Here is a 20,696-nt window from a genome sequence, read left to right as displayed (position 1 = left end):
AATATTTTAAGAAATACAGCATCTCAGAACAAAGAAACAGGAGAAGGCCATTCAGCCCCTTAATCCTGCTCTGCCATTCAATAAGATCATGGCTGATCTGTGGCCTAGCTCCATATGCCTGCCTTGGGCTCATATCCCTTTGAGACTCTTGATTAATAAAATTTAAACCCAAGATGGACAAACATTTCTTCCACAGATAATGAAAGCATTTGTGTTCACTCCCTATGCATTCAAGAGAGAATATTCAACTCGTACATTTGGAAAAGCAACAACCAATTGACACACTTCTGCCTGGCAAATGCCATATCAATGATAATGTTGCTTTTGCAATTTTAAAATAATGTGTCACGTCTAAAGGTCTTTGGTCGGCCATGTCTATCCAGTGAATAGGTGCAGGATGTACAGAATGATCAAAAGCAAAAAGTACAGTTCTCATAGGAAAACAGGAAATGCTGGAAACACTGAACAGGACAGGCAACAATTACAAAGGAACAAATTGAAAATTCAACCATGGGTCTTTGATCCAATCTGCGTCAACCTGGTCACTTTTCCCAGTGTTCGGCCTTACCAGTAACTTCTAACAGCCTACTCTTGTTTCTTTGTTCCTAGATGCTATGTTTCAGAACATAATGGTTTTGGTTATGATTTTTAACCAATCCGGATTTTAGCCAACATGGCAACAGGACTGCTACAAACAAGTGTCTGCATCACAGAGTTCAGGAAGGAAAATGTGAACAATTGATTGTGATCCAGCAGCTCCTTCTGAAGAAACAGACAAGAAAACATCAAAATTTAAGCCAGAACTCAGCTGCAGTGGCCAAATAGCCTTAATAATTTTACAGCCAAGACTCTTATGTAAATAATGAGAATATGAATGAGATATAGGAGAATGTCGATACATATTACAGGAACAAATGGAAGAAAATAATCGAGATAAAAATAAAAGTGGCAATTCAAACCCCACTGCACATTTTATGGCAAAAGATGAAATCTGAAAATAGGACAATAAGACCAGAGGAGAAGACGACAGAAATTCAAATTAGGCCATTCGGGAGTCCCCATGCTATCTTGTTAGGTTAATGAAACCCTAACAGCATGTCAACCACAAGCTATTCTCCCAAATCCTTCCCCATACGTACAATGAAAGGAGTATCTGAAGAATAAAATAAGTATAAAAACAACAATTTGGAAGTCATGTGACACAAGTCTTGGCAATCTAAAAGGCATTTCATTTCCGAGAAATCCTTCGAGGAAAAGCATTTTAGGCAGAGTTTTGTTATTTAGTCAGCCAAGTATAATATGGACACAAGGAAATCTTTCGCAGCATGAAAATAAATTTAATGAATGCCTGTGATGTACATTAAATATATGTTCAATGAGAAAGACTGTGTCCCTTCAGTAGAACAAATAAAACAGAAAGGAATATTCCATCCAATAATCATTAAAGCCATCCACCGAGCTGTAATAAATGTGGAAAACCTCAGGTGCTAAACAGATTGCTTTGATTAGTTCATTTGATTTAAAATTTTTGCATCAATGCACAGAAAATGTAGCAACAGCCCTTACAGTATTTCAAAATATGTCAAAAAACCACAAGATCCAGCAGTTTGTGTCAGTAATCCAGACTGGCCCAGCACGATCCCAGAAAGCAGCCAGGCCTACATTTTAATTAGCTGCACTTTACATTGCTACAGTTTGCTATTCCATCTTCATGGAAATCAATTCCAGAACCTGGTTTCAGCTTAACTGAGATCACAATGTATATTTAAACTAAATTTCTTCATTTTCATCATAGTGATCACTTGAATACTTGAACTGTAACCAGTTCCTAGTGCGATAGTCACCAACAACTAGCCAGCAGTAAGCATAGATATTAACTCTATTCTCCAATTTCGATAATCAAAGTGAAAAGGGAGAACTCAACGAGTAAACCTAGAAAACAAGCAAAGGCTGTCAAACAGCTCCAAAAACTAGCATAAACCTAAGATAATAACTCAATCTTAGAAATGAACAGAGCCCCAAAAAGACTAGTGGTCTAGGAAATAGAGTCATAATTTCTCTCATTCCTCAATTAAACATTTTTTCAGGACTTTGCCCAACTCCAAATTTATTGCTGGTGCAGTAAACTGCTGCTGCTGCCAAGTCACACACCATCCCAACTTGGGATTATAGCACCACCCTTTCATTGTAGCTTCCAGTTCAAAGTCATGCACCTCTCTCCCAGTCTGCATTATGGGTGGACTTGTATCACTTGGACTACAGCACCTGAAGAAGTGTTAACACCAGTGCCATCTCAAGGATGGACAATAAACTGTGGCCTTGCCATCAATGCCCACATGTCTGTAGTTTCATCATTTACATTTGAACCATTTTTTCACCTTTCCAAATTTGTTTTCAATGCTATCAAAAATCAGTCTCAAATGACCATACTAAATACATTGAAGTTTGTCATGAATACTTTCTCTAAGCTTATTTCTGAACCTTCCCTTTTTCAAATGGGAAATGTTTCTAAATTCTGCAGCCATTTTGCATTACTCGTGTGCTTAATCAGACTGTCAACATGTAAAAATGAGGGATCATTACATAGTCGTTCCTTCATTTGTATTAAAAGGCAAGGCCATGAATACATGACAACCTGAAAAATAATCTAAATGTTGACTTAAAATTGGTGGTGCAATTCTAAAAACTGAAGAAGCACCCCGCCCTTCAAACAGTTTTAATTTTTAACCTTGAAATTAAGCTCAGATTTAAGTAGTTTTATATCTCAACTTTTCATTTTAATTTCTGAAGAAAAATAAAAGTGAAATGGCATTGGAAGCTGTAAAGTTAAAAATCACTCCACCACAAAGCAATTCTATTGAAAAAGTCACTCTAAACACCTCAACCCTAGCTCCTGAGGACAGTATATTTACTTTCTAAATTCCATCCCACTTTTCACAGTAATATACATTCTCAGTTCATGTTCCCTAACTTCAACACTACATTCCTATTCCTCCTGATACCCCTTAGGGAATGCACGCACTCTCCCTCTCCTATCCTAAAGCATTGTTCTTGCTTGGTCCCACCTTTTCTCCCTATTAGTACCATTCAGTTCCACGTACCCTTCAATTTTTTTTCTTGACTTCATTGTCACACACTTGCCCAGTCATTATCATTCGCATCTTTTCGTCATTATCCATTCCCTTCAGCCCATTTGGTACAATTTGTACCAGGTTTGAGCTAAGTCCTTCTTTCTGGCCAGTACTTAAGAGGAAGCAGACCTACCAATTCTCAGGCAAGAACACATGTGCTGCCCTCTATCATATACAATAAGCCCAATACATGACATTAGTCCTAGCAGTGAGTCCCAGACTTGGACAAGTGGGACTAACCAAGACAAGCAACTATTGACAAGAGCATCAAATCACTGGCACAACTGACATTTTCAAGAACTCCATAGTTGGAACTGCAGGTACATCACATTCAGCACCAGATTCCTATTCAGGTGGTGTTTAATCCAACTATCTCTGAAACAGGAACCACAATGAGCAAATGTTATCAATTATTTTACAATGAAACTCATTTTCGAAAAATCTGGGCAACTTGGTTTGAGTTGCTAGCTGAAAATTTTGTCCAGCACATTCAGCATCCTCTGAAAAGACAGTAATGTGCCACAGCACTAATGAAAAGGTATTTTAATAGCAGCATTTAACTAGCAAGCAAGTTCTGTGCAAATGCTAGTTTGCGAGACCTCTATAGCAATATACAGAAGTTTCAGTGCATCTGCATGGATTATGTTGTGAAAACATTTCAGTGAGCCTCCAGACGAAGCTTCTGAACATGAACCTTCCAGCTCAGCGAGCAAGCCTACATCCACAACCCTCTTTCTCACAGCAACCAGCTGCCATATTCTGCTCTTTAAAGATCCATCATCACAACCCGTGAAAGGTTAAGCATGTCTGTTATGTGCCAGGTAGGTAGGGTGCCATTTACGTGATCGGGTCTTTAGCAGGATCAGCTGGTTGGCTGGGTGACATATCTTGTGTCTGGCGGTGGGGTGGGTCAGACCCAAAGCAGGAGAAGGTGGAGTCAGGTCTGGCAGCAAGAGAGAGGGGGGATCAGGAAAGTGGGAGGGGAAAGCGATTTCGGCTGTAGTGAGAGATTGACATGTTTGTTTAAAATTCCCTGGCCAGCAAGGAACATTTGTAATTGTGCTGATGGCCAAATGATCACTGCCTGTGTTCCCTAGATATAAAACACATTAGCAACTCTGGTATCTGCCAATGCAGATAAGTGTGGGATCCTGGAGGCAGCCAGAAGCACTCTGCTTCACCGCAGGGTCTGTTGCTGCAATTCTGCACATACAACCAACACTATTACTAATTTTGCACAAACGTCAAAAACTAATGAAAATGTCGATCCCTACACAATCAATTAGGATCAATTGTTTTAACAGCTTACATCATAGTTAACAAACAACATTTCAAGCCCAGAAAACTAATATTACAAGTGTTGAGCCTCAGTCCCTCATTATTGCATGATTTTTAAAATAATTTTATTTTTCTTCAAGTCAGTGTGACTTTGGCTTTTACTGTAACCAGTGTATAGGACAACATCTTTAAGTCACATGTGTAGCTTAGGTGGACTTGCCATGTTAAATTACCTCTTAGTGTTCAGGGATGTGCAGGCCAGATGGGTTAGTCAAGATACACGCGGAATCGCAGGGATAATGCAGGGGGGATTTGTTTGGGGATGCTCTTCAAAGAATCAGTGCAAACTCAAATGGGTCAAAAGGCCCATATCTGTATTGAGGAATTCTATTCTATGATTCTCTCAGCTTCTACACCAAAGTCCCTTTGTTCCTCAGTACACTCTAGGTAACTACCATTCATAATGTATATCCTTCCCTTACTCGATCTCCCAAACTGTATAACTTCATAATTATCAGGCTTAAGTTCCATATGACATCGCTCTGCCCAATTTACCAGCTAATCAATATCAAATTGCAGCCTGAGACCATCCTCCTCACCATCAACACCACCAATTTTCCTGCCATCTGTGAACTTACTAATTATACCTTCTATGTTCATATCCAAGTCATTGATGCACTGAATAAACAGCAAGGCTCCAGCACAGATCCCTGTGATACACAACTGCTCGGATTTCCAATCATGAAAAACAATCCTCCATCACCCTTTGCCGTCTATTTACACATAAATTTTGGATCCAGTTTGCCAACTTGCCTTTAATTCCACGGGTTCTTACTTCGTCACCAGCCTTCCATTTGGGACCTGGTCAAAGGCTTTACTGAAGTCCATGTAAATCACATTAACTGCACAATCATATTTTTAGTCACTTTAAAAAACTAAATTAGTCAGATAGACTCTCCCTCTAACAAATCCACGTTGACTATCCCTGACCAATCCCAGCCTTCCCAAGCATTGATTAATCAGAATTTTTTTCCAATAATTTCCCTATCACTGACAACAGACTAAATGGTCTGTATTACCTGGCCTAGACCTGCTGTGGTCCTGGAGCTATCCTCCACTTATTTGGTACTTCACCTGCAGCCAGCAAAGTATTAAATATCTCCTCCCTCATCTCCCAAAAATCCAGATGAGAAATACTCATCAGACCTCACCCATGTTTTCTGGCTCCTTTGGTCTCTATTATGCTTGACTCTTTCCCTGATAATCCTCTTGCTCTTAATATATTTATAAAAGCCTTTTGGCTTTCCTTACTCCTATCTGCCTAAAGATATTTTAATGGCCCCTCTTTGTCTTCCTAATTTATTTTTATTTCTTCTTGTGCCATCCCTTCCTTCTTTTTCTTTTCAAATTCCATATCCCTCGACATTCAGGGTTCGCTGCAGTTGCTGCCCTTGCCCTTCACTTTTAAAAGGGCACAGTGACTCTGAACTCTCACTATACTACCTTTAAAAGACTTTCACTTTCCAGTGGTAGACTAATGTGCAAGTAACTGTGCCCAGTCTACGTTTGCTAGATTTTTAAAAAATTCAACCTATATTTTTGAATGCACCTGTTCAGAGATGTTATTACACTCCTCTGGAATAGGTGGGACCTGAACCCTGTGGGTCTCTGTCTGGGGCAGGGACACTACCAGTGTGACACAATAGAGCCTATGTTTACCAGATCCTTACTAAGATATTGAAAACAGCCTTCCTCCAATTTACACACTTAACTTCTGCATCATCCTTATCTATTTCTATAATAACCTTAGTCTTAATGGCCTGTAGTATAATCCCAGCATCGTGCTCCTTTTACTTCTAAGCTCCAACCAGATAGCCTCATTAGAAGAGCCTTCAGGAATCCACCCTCATTATTTGGAGTGATGATCTCTTTTATCAATAATGAAATGCCCCCACCTCTCTTGCCCACCGCCATCCCCCACCCAACTATCCCACCTGAAACTTCAATATCCTGGAATATTGAACTGCAAGTCCTGCCCTTCCTTTAACCATGTCTCAGTGACTGCAACCATTTCATATTCCAATGCTCTAAGTTCATCTGTTTTACTCCTTAAAACTCCTTGCTTAAAATTAGGTGCAATTTAACTTTCTGGACCTTCCAAGTGATTGTTGCTGTCCACGTCTTCTCTGCCAACTGAACTGTCCTAGCATTCCTGCTATATCTGATTGACCTTGCTCCCAAACTTGACATCCATGCTGTACCCTATCTCGTCATTCTAGTTCAAAACCTCCCCAGCGACATAAGCAAAGCTCCCAGCAAGGATATTGGACTCACTTCAATAATGGGTGCAGCCAGACCAGCGGGTACAGACCCCACCCAGCCCAGAGACTACCCCAAATGATCTAATCATCAAAAACTCCCTCCCTCCTACACCATCCCTTTAGCCATGCATTCATATGACATATTCCTAAACTCAGTAGCATATGGCACTGGAAGTAATGCAGAGATTACAACCTGAGTAGTCTTCCTCTTTAATCTACCACCACTTTCAATTCATGTTTGCAGGATTTCATTTTTTTTTAATCCATGTCATGGGTACCAAGATGTGCCATGACTACTGACTGATGTGCTGGGCTCCTCCATCATCGATGATGGGGATATTTACGCAGCCTCCTCTTTCAGTGAGTTGTTTAATTGTCCACCACCATTCACGACTAGATGTGGAAGGACTGCATAGCTTAGATCTGATCCATCGGTTGTGGGATCGCTTAGCTCTGTCTATCACTTGCTGTTTATGATGTTTGGGGTGCAAGTAGTCTTGTTTGGTAGCTTCACCAGGTCGACCCCTCATTTTTAGGTATAGCTGATGCTGCTCCTGGCATGCCTTCCTGCACTCTCCATTGAACAAGGGTTGATCCCCTGGCTAATGGTTGAGACAGGAATATGCCAGGCCACGAAGTTGCAGATTGTGCTGGAACACAGTTCTGCTGCTATTGATGGCCCACAGCACCTCATGGATGTCCAGTCTTGAGCTGCTAGATTGGTTCGAAGTCTGTCCCATTTAGCGCGGTGATAGTGCCACACAACATAATGGAAGTTATTCTCAATGTGAAGGTGGGACTTTGTCTCCACAAGAACAGTGTGGTGGTCACTTTTACCTTCACTCTCATGGACAGATGCTTCTGCAGCCGGCAGATTAGTAAGGACGAGGTCAAGTATGTAGCACTGCTGATAGTGGACATGGAGATCCCCCACCCAGAATACATTTTGCTCCCTTGCCACTCTCAGTACTTTCTCAAAGTGTGGTTCGACCTGGAGGAGTACTGATTCATCAGCCAAAGGAGGGCTAGTAAGAGGTTGCCTTCCCCATCTTTAACCTGAAGCCATGAGACTTCATGGGGTCCAGAGTCAATGTCAAGGACTCCCAGGACAACTCCATCTTGACTGTATCCTACCATGCCACCACCTCTGCTGGGGGGAAGAGGACATACCCAAGGATGATAATGGTGGTTTTTGGGCTGTTCTCTGTAAGGTATGGTTCTGTAAGAATGACTATGTCAGACTGTTGCTTGACTAGTCCGGGAGATAGCTCTCCCAATTTCGGCACTAGTCCCCAGATGTTGTAAGGAGGACTTCGATTGTCGACAGGGCTGTTTGTCATTGTCTTTTCTAGTTCCAAAGGTGATGCCAGGTGGTCCATCTGGTTTCATTGTTGTAATTTTCCAGCGATTGATACAACTCAGTGGCTTGCTGGACCATTTCAGAGGGCAGTTAAAAATCAAACTCATTCCTGTGGCTCTGGAGTCACACGTAGGCCAGACCAGGCAGGAATGGCAGACTCCTTCCCTAAAAGCCATTAGTGAAACAAATGGGTTTTTCCAAAATTGCCAATGGTTTCATAGTCATTAATCAACTCTTAATTTGAGATACTTTTTTTTAAAAAAGTTGAATTCAAATTCCACCATCGGCTATGGTGGGATTCAAACCCAGGTCCCCAGAACATTACTCTAGGTTTCTGGATTAACAGTCGAGCGATAATACCACTAGGCAACTGCCTCCCCAATTAGTGAAGACTTAAGCTCCAGAATTAGTTTCACCGTTGGTCAACTGGTTCCAGTACAGCTACAACACTTGCATTTACCCGGCTATGGAAAACTGCCCAGCTACGTCTGGTCCACAAAAGGACAGGACAAATTCAATCTGGCCAATTATCACCTTTACACTCAGCAAACTGATAGAAGGTGCTGTGAACAATGCTAAGTGGCACTTACCCAGCAATAACTATTATACTGATGCTCAATTCAAATTTCACCAGGACTACTCAGCTCCAGATTTCATTGCAACCATCTCCAAACATGGACAAAATGATCTACATTCCAGAGATCAGCAGAGAGCTGACTGTCTCAATGCCAAGCCCATGGAAATCATGGAAAATTCTTCACTGCTTGGAATCAAAAGAAGGTGGTTGTGATTGTTGAGGACAATCATTTTAATTTTAGGAAGCCTCTACATGAAGTTCTTCAGGGTAACCTCCTGGACCCAATCCCTTCAAACTCCTTTATCAATTACCTTCACTCTATCCTAAGATCAGAAAGCACCCTCACTTCTGACAACTAAGAAATGTTTATTTCCTCCAACAATGGAGTTTGTGCCCTCATGCAACAAGATATGAAAAACACTTGTGGTTTGTCTGATAAGTGCCAAGTAACGTTCACTCCCCAGAAATACCAGGCAATGGTCATCTCCAACAACAGAATTTAAAAATATATAAATAAAACAATCCATCACTAAATCCCCTGATATCAACATCCTGTGGTCTACCATTGACTGAACTGGACTAGCCATATAAATACCATAGCTACAAAAGCATGTTAGGGACTAACAATTCTGTGGTGTGTAGCTCACCATCTATCTTCCCAAAGCTGGTCCATTATCTACAAAGTTCATGTCAGAATTGTGATGGAATACTATCCACTTGCCTGGATGAGTGCACTTCTAAAAACATTCAAGCAGCACATCGCCACTGAGGACTAGGCTGTTATCTTGATAGGCATTTCATTCCACTTTCAACTGTCACTCTCTTTACTACTGACACACAGTAGCAGCAATGTATACCATCTACAAAAGGCACTGCAGTAACTCACCAAGGTTCCTCAGACAGTACCTTCCAAACCCATGACCTCTGCCACCTAAAAAGACAAGGACTGCATGGGAACAGCATCACATTCACGCTTGCCTCCAACCTCCTCAGCAGATTGACCTGCAAGTATATCACTGTTCCTTCACTAATGCTGGATCCGGATCCTGAAACTCCCTCCCAAACACGACAATGAATGTCACTCCATGCCAGGAATTATAGCATTTCAAGGACTTCTCAGGACAATGAGAGATGGGCAATAAATGCTAGCACAGATGTCCTCTTGACCTTCAAAGGATTTTGAACCAGCAGTGAAGGAATATTGATATAGTTCCAAGTCAGAACTATGCCTCGGGTCAGCAGAGTGGGTGGGGGAGAAAAAAAAGATCGCAGTTTTGGATATTCCCATGAACATGGCATTCGCCTTTCTATTTCTGACCTGCCTGGATAAATGGAGTTCGATACTATCCAGGGCACATCCCACTTGAACTGTGCACAGTGGATATATTGTGTACTATACAGAGGTGCATTGCAGCAAATCAACAAAGCTCCAACAGCACCACAATCTCAAACATTAAGAACCACGTTTTGTTAATGCATCTAGTTAAGATCCTGGGTGTGTACTGGATTTAATCATGGCTTTCCAAAGGAAATTGGATAATTACCTAAACAGAAATATTTGCAAGATAAAGAAGAAAGGGCAGCGAGTGGAACTAGCCGAGTTGATCTTGCAGAAACCCAGCATGGACACAATGCCCTGAACAGCCTCTTTCTGTGCTGCGATTATTCTATGATTTTTAAGACTTAATACCATACAATTTTGTGAATAATGAATTGAAAGAGCTTTACAAATCTCAATCGACAGTAAATCTAGAGCATATTTTCTTCCTGTCATACTTCAAGATCTAATATTACACTTTGAAGAAAACACTGATCAAACTCTCGAACATGAAATGTTGGTACCAGGATGGTAGTAGCCTCTTGGTTGACATACATAAGCACTTAACCAGTGTAGCTAGCACAAGCCCTTTATTGACCTATAGAAAGACACAGCTACATTTTACTTGCTATCAATGTTCTTGTCCTTATACGCTGCACATCTTCTGAGTTACTGGGAACAGCACTACAGGGAATGTCATGATATCTGTTAAAATAAAATATTTTCCTTAGAAAAGTTCTGTTATCATATTTAAGTTAGCAGTTTCTTAAAATTGATCTGAGTTGTACAGATTTCTCATGTGCCTAAAACAGACAAGAACAGCCTGAACAGATCCTCTCTGATCAGCAGATGGTCACTACCTTTTTACCCTCAGAAATTTACAGCACATAATCTAACCACTGAAATGAATCAGGTCTCTATCCAGCTGTTTGTTGAAATATCCAAGAATAATTCCACTGTCCTGCTCTCCCAATGTCCATATAAGAATAAATGATGCACAAGCATTAAATGGAGAGACTGAAATGTTCTTCAGATTTAGAATAGCTAGAATCGCAGACTCAATATTTTAATTCCAGCTGAAAACAAACTTAAATGGAATCCATTTTAAAATGTGAGCAAATCCAGCAAGTAAGCTATGTATATATTACAGAATGATAAAGCCAGCCAGTAATTTCAGAAGGTCAGCAAGGAAAGCAGTCATAACCAGACAGTGCTAACCCAGCATTATCCTACGGTGAGCAAAGCAAGGCAAAAAACATTATACACTGCAGATTTATGGAGCTAACAAAGAATGGATGTGGTCTTCTTTCATTGGTCTTATGAAAATCTTATTAAACATTGGTGTATAATCATCCAAGGGGCCTATTTTCACATTTGATTAAAATTTTCCAACTGTTTGGCAAAACATTTAATTCATGGGGTGGTAATATGGGTGTCGACACTGCAAATTGCAAGCATGTGACTGAACAGAAGCTTCAAAGTTTGAGAGCCTTTTAGGCATCTGTGTATCAGATGTGGGTGGAAGCATGCAAGTAATTCCCTACTCTACAGCCATATTGAAATCCTATAAATAGTTTGTACTCAGCCACAAATAAACTGAGGCCACGATATAATACCACATCAACATTACAGTCGTGTTGATGAAAAATCAACGACATGAATTTTGTGCACACTCAACACAAACTTAATTTCAATATTAGCTTCACTTTGAGCTGTACATGAAATCTGTAAGCTGCTGGTAATGTGTTGGTGTATAAGTCCACAATACATATACACATTAGTTGGCATCAGATGGACAGACAAATTGGCATCAGATGGGTACACTAGGTTTTAAAGTATTATTGATCAGATTTGGAGGGAGACTCCTTACATTACTGCTGTCGGCAATATTAAAAATCTCAATGTCATCTACTGGAAATACTGCTCTGATAAACATTAAAGCTTATTACAGTATTTCAAATTGCATCATAAACTAGTCATGAATTTTTGAAATATTACACTTGATCAACAAGTGTTCTGAATAAATGCATGCAAGTGTGATAATAAAACACACCAAAAGCAGACAGCTGAATCTTGTAATGGACTCCAAAGCAACTGAACGCAGTTATAAATAATCCAGATCATGTACAACTGTTTATTCATACCTCCCATTTTAAATTAGCAGCACTACCAGCTGATAACTGCAGTAGAAATTGCTGTGCACATCACATTCATCACCAGAATTGAATTACACTATTCTATTCCATCTCAGAGAGCTAAATGAAAATCATCTGGAGGATTCTAAATTGTAATACTTTTTGGAAAAGGATGGAAATCATCGACTAATGTTGGTCTGGGAAAAACTTGTCTTGTCCGGTTGAGGAATAATGTCCATCCAATTCAACAGAATAAACAACACATTCCAAGTCCAAACACTTGCCAAATCATATTTAGAAATGGTTCCTAATGAGCTCCCAAGCATGACTCAAAGTTACCAATAGGAACTTTCAGTCAAGGTCTGGCTGACATTTCTAATGATTTTATGATGAAAGCATTAATGGTACTTCCTGTCTTGTTCTTGACTGTTCTTATTACAGGGCAAGCTGCAATACTTACAGGGGAGGGGGAGGGGGAGGGGGAGAGGGAGAGGGAAAAGAAAGGAAAAAGAAAAGAAAGGAAAAGAAAGAAGGGAGAGGGGGAGAGAGTGTGTGGGGGAGAGAGAAAGAACGAAAGAGAGAGAGATGGGGAAAGAGAAGAGAGCAGGGAGAAAGAGAGGGTGTGCAATGGTGACCAAGGGATAGTCATAGTCAGACACTTGATGCATAAACAAATTTCAGCAAGGATCAATTTTAGCGATTGACATCAGGTAACACCACAAATCAGGAGTCAGACCTGGTCTTAACCGAACAGATATTCACTATATGATGCATTTAAGCTGCCAGAGTAATTTTTCCATCCTATAAATCCACAGCTGGCTGTGATTTACAATTTTACAGCCGAAAGGTCCTTGTCACCTTGGTCATTTTACCTCTGTGGAATGATTTACTGTTATGTTAAATCAAGTCTAGAGGATACAACAATTAAAATGCAAGTCCATGCAGGAGTTTTATTAGTTGATTACCTTTAGGTGGAAAATATGATTTGCTTTCAGCTTTGTGAGGCCAGTCTACCACCAGAGGTCCGAAGCGACGAAAACTAGCTGTGATTTCATCTACAGGAGACATCATACCAGTGATTTATTAAAATTAAAACTGACAAAAAATACTGCCACAGAATACTGTATAGAGGCAGTGTTAATACTCATAAAGGAATCTGAGCATCATGACAGATTTCTTAGAAGTCTCACATGCATACCTTCATCAATGTCAGGAGGTAGGCCACCCACAAAGACTTTGCGTGAGTAACGTTCCACTCGTTCACCATTCTGACAGCGGGTTGGAGAGTTTAAACCTGATGTCAAAGACTGGTCACCATGACCATCATCAAGGAAACCGTCTTCAATAGGAAATAGTGAAGAACGACCTGGAAAACAGTTCACATCTCCATCGAGTAAAACGGAACCTGAAGATTATTTGGATACTTCAAAATTTGTCTCACAGACCTAAACTCTGCACCGCTGCCAATTTGCTGCAACTCAGCATGAAGATGTAACTGTTAGAATATATTCATTGTTAAGTACTCGATAACTTTTTTTTTCAGAAAACTCAAATGATTGATTGTGTTAAAAAAGATCATTCCATTTTGATTCTTTAATATTTGAAAATTTATACGGGCAATACAAGTGTCATTAACAGCAAGGCCAGGCATGGGCCATTTCATAAGGAAGCAAAATATCAATTAGGATGAATGCAAGCTTTTAACTGAAGAATGGATAAAACCATACATCAATATCTACACTATGGTAAAGTAGAAACAGATTTATAGGAAAATTCAGAATTCAACGGCCTGGTTAAAATCAAAAGAATCAATTTAACCTCAGCTATTTTATGATCAATACTACACAATTCAGCGACATTAAAGAACTGGTGCCTCAAAAGGAAAACAAAATCTTTTAAACATAAGTGTTTTCCAATGCGCATTATATAAAATTTCTCAAGTTCTACTAACTCATGGGACATCAACAAAGTGTTTTCAAAGAGGCAAGTACGTAAAGATGCTCACATGTGCACTAATCTCATTTAAACTAAACATTATGAAGTATAGCCAATATAGACAGTTTGTAAACCTATACTGTCTGCTGCTAAACAAACTACTTTGACAGTGTCATTAACTTTGAAGGCATAGCTATGAAACTATTGTTAATTCCACTTTTTAAAAATTCCAGTAACTACATGCAACTTGAATAATGTGCTGGTGATGTTTCTCCCCCCTCCAGTGACTTTGAAACAAGAAATTCTTATTTGTAATTTTTCTGTGTGGAATATGCATTTCTCTAATTTGTTCAATTTGTACCATTTCAATTGAAAATAGTGAATCATAGCAAGGCGTGTTCCACAGCTGTAATGAAAACCGCTCCAGCATCACCTTCAACACATGCATGCCATGTTCACATGCATTTATAAATTATACATCTCTAGCAGTCTCTCACAGCTATACCCAATTCTACCCTAATCTATGTAACACAATGAAGACCAAAGGGGTAGCCATGGGCACACGTATGGGCCCCAGCTATGCCTGTCTCTTTGTTGGCTACGTAGAACAGGTGATCTTCCGTAATCACACCGGCACCACTCCCCACCTCTTCCTCTGCTACATTGATGACTGCATTGGCGCCACCTCGTGTTCCCGCGAGGAGGTTGAGCAATTCACCAAATTCACCAACACATTCCACCCTGACCTTAAATTTACCTGGACCATCTCTGACACCTCCCTCCCCTTCCTGGACCTCTCTATCTCCATTAATGGTGACCGACTTGACACTGACATTTTTTTTACAAACCCACCGACTCCCACAGCTATCTGGATTACACCTCTTCCCACCCTATCTCTTGCAAAAATGCCATCCCGTATTCCCAATTCCTCCGCCTCCACCGTATCTGCTGCCAGGAGGACCAGTTCCACCATAGAACACACCAGATGGCCTCCTTCTTTAGAGACCGCAATTTCTCTTCCCACTTGGTTAAAGATGCCCTCCAACGCATCTCGTCCACATCCCACACCTCCGCGTTCAGACCACACCCCTCCAACCATAACAAGGACAGAATGCCCCTGGTGCTCATCTTCCACCCTACCAACCTTCGCGTAAACCAAATCATCCGCAGACATTTCCGCCACCTCCAAAAAGACCCCACCACCAGGGATATATTTCTCTCCCCACCCCTTTCCGCCTTCCGCAAAGACCGTTCCCTCCGTGACTACCTGTGCCTATACCTCCTCCCTCACCTCTATTCAAGGCCCTAAAGGAGCCTTCCACATCCAAAGTTTTACCTGCACATCCACTAATATCATTTATTGTATCCATTGCTCCTGATGCGGTCTCCTCTACATTGGGGAGACTGGCCGCCTCCTAGCAGAGCACTTTAGGGAACATCTAGGGGACACCTGCACCAATCAACCACACCGCCCTGTGGCCCAACATTTCAACCCCCCCTCCCACTCTGCCGAGGACATGGAGGTCCTTGGCCTCCTTCACTGCCGCTCCCTCACCACCAGACGCCTGGAGGAAGAATGCCTCATCTTCCGCCTCGGAACACTTCAACCCCAGAACATCAATATGGACTTCAACAGCCTCCTCATTTCCCCTTCCCCCACCTCATCCTAGTTTCAAACTTCCAGCTCAGCACTGTCACCATGACTTGTCCAGACTTGTCCAACCTGCCTATCTTCCACCTATCCACTCCACCCTCTCCTCCCTGACCTACCACCTTCATCTCCTCCCCCACTCACCCATTGTACTCTATGCTACTCTCTCCCCACCCCACCCTCCTCTAGCTTATCTCTCCATGCTTCCAGCTCACTGCCTTTATTCCTGATGAAGGGCTTTTGCCCAAAACGTCGATTTCGCTGCTCGTTGGATGCTGCCTGAACTGCTGTGCTCTTCCAGCACCACTGATCCAGAATCTGGTTTCCAGCATCTACAGTCATTGTTTTTACCTACAATGAAGAACCACTCGAGGCATTAACCAATGAGTCACAGGGAGAAAGGGAGAATAATGAATTTTCACAGATAATTCTTTCACAAGTGAGCACTTGAAATTAATTACAGGTTTTTGAGAATTTACGCTTCATTAACAGGAATGGTTTGTGTTCAAGATAGTACCCACCAAAAAGCAACTCAGCATTGAAATGTAGAAAAGCATCTCAGGCCAAGATCAAAAGTTCAAAAGATAGCTTGACTGGGAACTATCTGATAGAACATATTCAAAATACCCCATATCATCCAGAGAGGGAAAATTCAATCCTCAAGATACAGATCCATCACCAACCCTGGCAACTTGCCAAGGCATTCTGACTAGAATCCAATGGGGAGGCTAAAATCAGGTGCCTTGTTATCTCAAACCAAACAAAAATAATAATAAGAACTTATGGGACTCAAGGAATACGGTAGGGATTTTGCCAAATCTAACCAAAGAAAGTTACTTGCTTTTAACAAATGTATTATAGAAAGTTAAAACACTTAAGAATGTGAAGACAAAATTTCAAACTAAAACTAGCTGGTCAAACTTGAAGCTCTGAAGTGTAAGGCAAGGCTACCCATTCTACAACAACATCAATACATCCTATCTTTAATGGTACAGCTGATTTGAAGAAATGAACTACAAGCACCAAATTGCGATGACTGAATGAAATAAATTGGCCTTTCATGAATCTAATGTTTACATCAATGATTAGCTGAGCAAAGCCAAGTATTGGTCTAATGGATCAAACAGTGAAGTGTAGCGCTTGAAACAATCAATCAGTTTGGAAGTTTGTTCACCTGAGCTGGTAGATTTGTTTTCAGACATTTTGTCACCATGTTAGGTAACATCATCAATGAGCCTCCAATAAAACACTGGTGTTCTGTCCCACTTGCTATTTATTTGTCTTGGCCTGTTATGATGGAGGATATCACTTCTGGTTCTTTTTCTGAGAGGTTGGTTAATGGGATCCAAATCGAAATGCTAATGGTGTGCCGGTTTGAATGCCAAGCCTCTAGGAATTTCCGTGCATTTCCCAGAATGGATGCACTGTCCCAGTCGAATTGGTGTCCCTCTTTGTCTGTGCGTATTGATACGAGTGATTGTTGGTCATGTCTTTTGGTGGCTAGTTGGTGCTCGTGTATCCTGGTGGCTAGTTTCCTGACAATCTGGTCAATGTAATGTCTATTGTAGTTTTTTGCAGGGTATTTTGTATATGACACATTCATCCTGCTGGCTGTTGGTACGGGGTCCTTTAAATTCATAAAGAGCTGTTTCAGTGTGGTGGTAGGTTTATAGGCTACCATGATGCCTAGGGACTGGAGTACTCTAGTCCTCATGTCGGTGGTAATTACCAGGTTAGGTGCTGCAGTGTGTTGTGGCTCATTTAAATAACCTTTGTCATCATGTAATGCAACAAATTAGAAGAAACCCACAAACACATCCTTACTGGTATAAAGTTCACCAAAAGAGGAAGAGAACAACTACAGACTCCCCTTCCTAGACATCACAGTAGAAAGCAAAGCCATTGGAGAGCTACAGTCCAGTGTTTACAGGAAAGCCACACACACTGCCTAGATACTCAACTACAGAAGCAATCATCCCAATACCCACAAACAGAGCTGCATCAGAACATTATTTAAATGAGCCACAACACACTGCAGCACCCAAGAACTAAGAGAAGCTGAGGAAAAACACCTGTACAACGTATTCAGGAATAACAGGTACCCAATAAGCACAGTCCACCAATTTTTACATAACTGACCTAAACAAGAAACACAACATGCCCAGAGACTCTACCCTGCCATACATTAAAGACATCTCTGAGATGAGGACCAGACTACTTTAACCCCGAGGCAGTATGGTAGCCACAAACCTACCACCACACTGAAACAGCTCATGAATTTAAAGGACCCCATACCAACAACCAGTAGAACAAATGTCATACACAAAATATCCTGCAAGGACTACACAAACGTTCCATTCAACAGACTGGCAGGAAACTAACCACCAGGATACACGAGCACCAGATGGCCACCAAAAGTCATGACCAATTATCACTAGCATCCTTACACACAGATGAAGGAGGACACCAGTTCGACTAGGACAATACATCCATCCTGGAACTGGTTAAACAGAGACACACACAGGAACTCCATTTACCAACCTCTCAGAAAAGGAACTAGAAGTGATATTACCCACTACATCAGACCAAGACACAAATACCAAGCGGGACAGAACACTAGCACTTCATCGGAGGCTCACTGATGTTAACTAGCATGGTGACGAAACATCTGAGAACAAATCTACCAGCTCAGCAAGCAAACATTCAATATGAGCTACAAATCTTCTCCAAAATCACTCTTAAAACAACAGAAATTCTAAAATATGGCTAATCTACTAAAACTGGAAGAAAAAACAAAATTAAGTGGGACCAAAAGGATTTCCTGGTGCCTGAAAGTGAATTAACCAAAACAGTTGTTAGCAGTATTAAATAGTTTTTGATTCTTAAGTACTAAGTAGTTTGTTCAAAATAAGCTATAGGTTACTTATAAAAAGAAAGATAAAACTTACATTTATATCCTGCTTTTCAGGACCACCAAGTATCTCAAAGCAGTTTACAGTTAATGAAGTTTTTTTCAAAACGTAACCATTATTGTAATTTGGGAAATACGGGGGCCAATTTGCACACAGCAAAACACTCAAATTGCAACATGGTACACAGGTAATCTGTTTTGGTGATATCAGTGGGAGGAATGGCCTGGACAATGCAAATAACTTGCCTGCTCTTCTTCAAACGGCCAATGGATCTTTTACACCCAGCAGAACAGGCAGACAGGGCCTCAACATCTCACCTGAAAAAGGTGGTATATCCGACACTCCATTAATGAAAGAAAGGAGTGTCAGCCTTGTGTTTGCACTCAAGACATGGTGTGGAGCCTGAACCCAAAACTGTCTAAGTCAGAGTCAACAGTGCCACCAAGTGAGCTATGGCAGACACCTTGACAGAAGACAGCATACATACTTCAAAAGAATAATTGTGAGAACAGAGGGATAACAAATGCCCCGCTCAGCTGACCTTTGACTAGTGGTAACTATGGCAACCGACATGCATCTTGCTGACCATCACACTCAGATGGCTGATTGGGAAGAACTTACTTGAGGAAATATTACAAGAAAGAAATTTAAACTCTCCCCAGCAACAGCAAATGAAAACATCCTTTCCGAGGTATCACTCCTTCACTCAAGGTCTCAATGGAAAGGGTGAGCAGGTAATTAAAACCTCAATTGCCACGGGTGATTCTATCTACTACAGATACTTGTTTGTCATCTGTGGGGAAACACCTGGGGGTTGCTTTCAGAAACCTCCCCCTGGATACCATGGCCAGATTTAAAAACAACACTGCACAGAGGAATAAAAAACAAATCCCACTATTTACTTAAAAAAAACACACTAAGCTCAAAGGAAATCTCAAACACTGTGCTTTGAATGCAACTGCTATTAAGCAATTATTATTTCTTCAGCCACAATTTAAAGCAGACCATTTAATTATGATTTTACAGACTTAAAATGAAACAACAGTTTTTGTCAAAAAGATATATTGAAGAACTGTCAAGGCAACAAACTGCAAGTTACTAATTTAGAATTGTTAGAAGTTCGCAATAGCAATTAGGACCACCACAAAGGATACATAGATTTTGCCAAAGAATTTACACAAGCAACTGAAAATCATTAATCACTCTATTAAAGCATTGAAATATTACAAGATTTCACAAGCAAACACTAAGTATTAAAAATTTCTTTACCTCTTCGTCGCCCAAATGTCCTTGCTGCATGTAAACAGAGAAAAAGTGGGTAGGCCTGTAACCTTCTGTTAAAAATTGCAAACTTCATATGATAGGCACACATGATTCAGGTGACAAGTCAATTCAGTGTCAAAATTGCATCCCAATTCCACACTAAGTTTTAGAAGTGTTCTGTTATCCAGCAGAAAATTATAAAATTAATTTGCCCTCTCCTCCCCACCAAATTAGTTTTGAAAGCCTTTTGCTTCCAACTCTTCCCTGACTATGTTCATTATGAAAGGCAATCAAGACTGTTTCACTGTACAGTATTCCCAACAATACAATGGGTGAATCTGACATCCAATTTTTCCCAACAACTTTTATTTGCTCTTCTCCCAAACATTGCTGATTTGAAACTCAAAGTAAATAAAATTGGGAAATCATAACAGAAAAAATAATCCCCACATACAATATGTGGATTTAAGCTCCATGAACAAGATAGCAAGCTGATTTTATTTGCAATTTTTCTGGCTTCCATTGCAGAATAAAAGAACACGAACACTTCTTGGTTTTTTGGTTCTGTGGTGATAATCTAACTACCACAGAGCTGAGTTCATCATTTTAAAAAAATGTAACTAGTTTAATTATCAAGAGTATACTATAGATAGACCCTTTCCAAAAGGAAGTATATTGAAGGCTAGCCACGATAGTTCAAATAATGCAATCATAATTGCTTCTGATTGTTCATTTGCACATTGGCAAGGCGGGTTACTTTCGAAAATGAGTGATCACAGTTATTTACTATGAAAGTGACCACATTACTGTCAACA

The 20,696-nt window shown here is 40.6% G+C and overlaps 1 protein-coding gene across 6 annotated transcripts in view; it reads right to left on the bottom strand.

Annotated features, from left to right (window-relative positions):
• The window catches only part of cpeb3 (cytoplasmic polyadenylation element binding protein 3), a 118,787-nt gene that overhangs the window by 31,806 nt on the left and 66,285 nt on the right, over positions 1–20,696 (bottom strand). For 5 of the 6 annotated variants that reach the window (XM_060841930.1, XM_060841929.1, XM_060841925.1 and 2 more), the window contains exons 5-7: positions 19,888–19,911; positions 13,319–13,486; positions 13,086–13,175 (exon numbers count right to left, since the gene is read on the bottom strand). In XM_060841930.1, the coding sequence (XP_060697913.1) occupies positions 13,086–13,175; positions 13,319–13,486; positions 19,888–19,911 (282 nt within the window). The remainder of the gene's footprint in view (positions 1–13,085; positions 13,176–13,318; positions 13,487–19,887; positions 19,912–20,696) is intronic. The other variant, XM_060841926.1, reaches the window with a different exon arrangement.

Source organism: Hemiscyllium ocellatum, chromosome 22, assembly GCF_020745735.1.
Source record: "Hemiscyllium ocellatum isolate sHemOce1 chromosome 22, sHemOce1.pat.X.cur, whole genome shotgun sequence".
In the NCBI taxonomy this organism is placed as follows: Eukaryota; Metazoa; Chordata; class Chondrichthyes; order Orectolobiformes; family Hemiscylliidae; genus Hemiscyllium; species Hemiscyllium ocellatum.
Note: the sequence above shows the minus strand (reverse complement) of the source record. Positions and strands in the feature narration are given on the sequence as shown.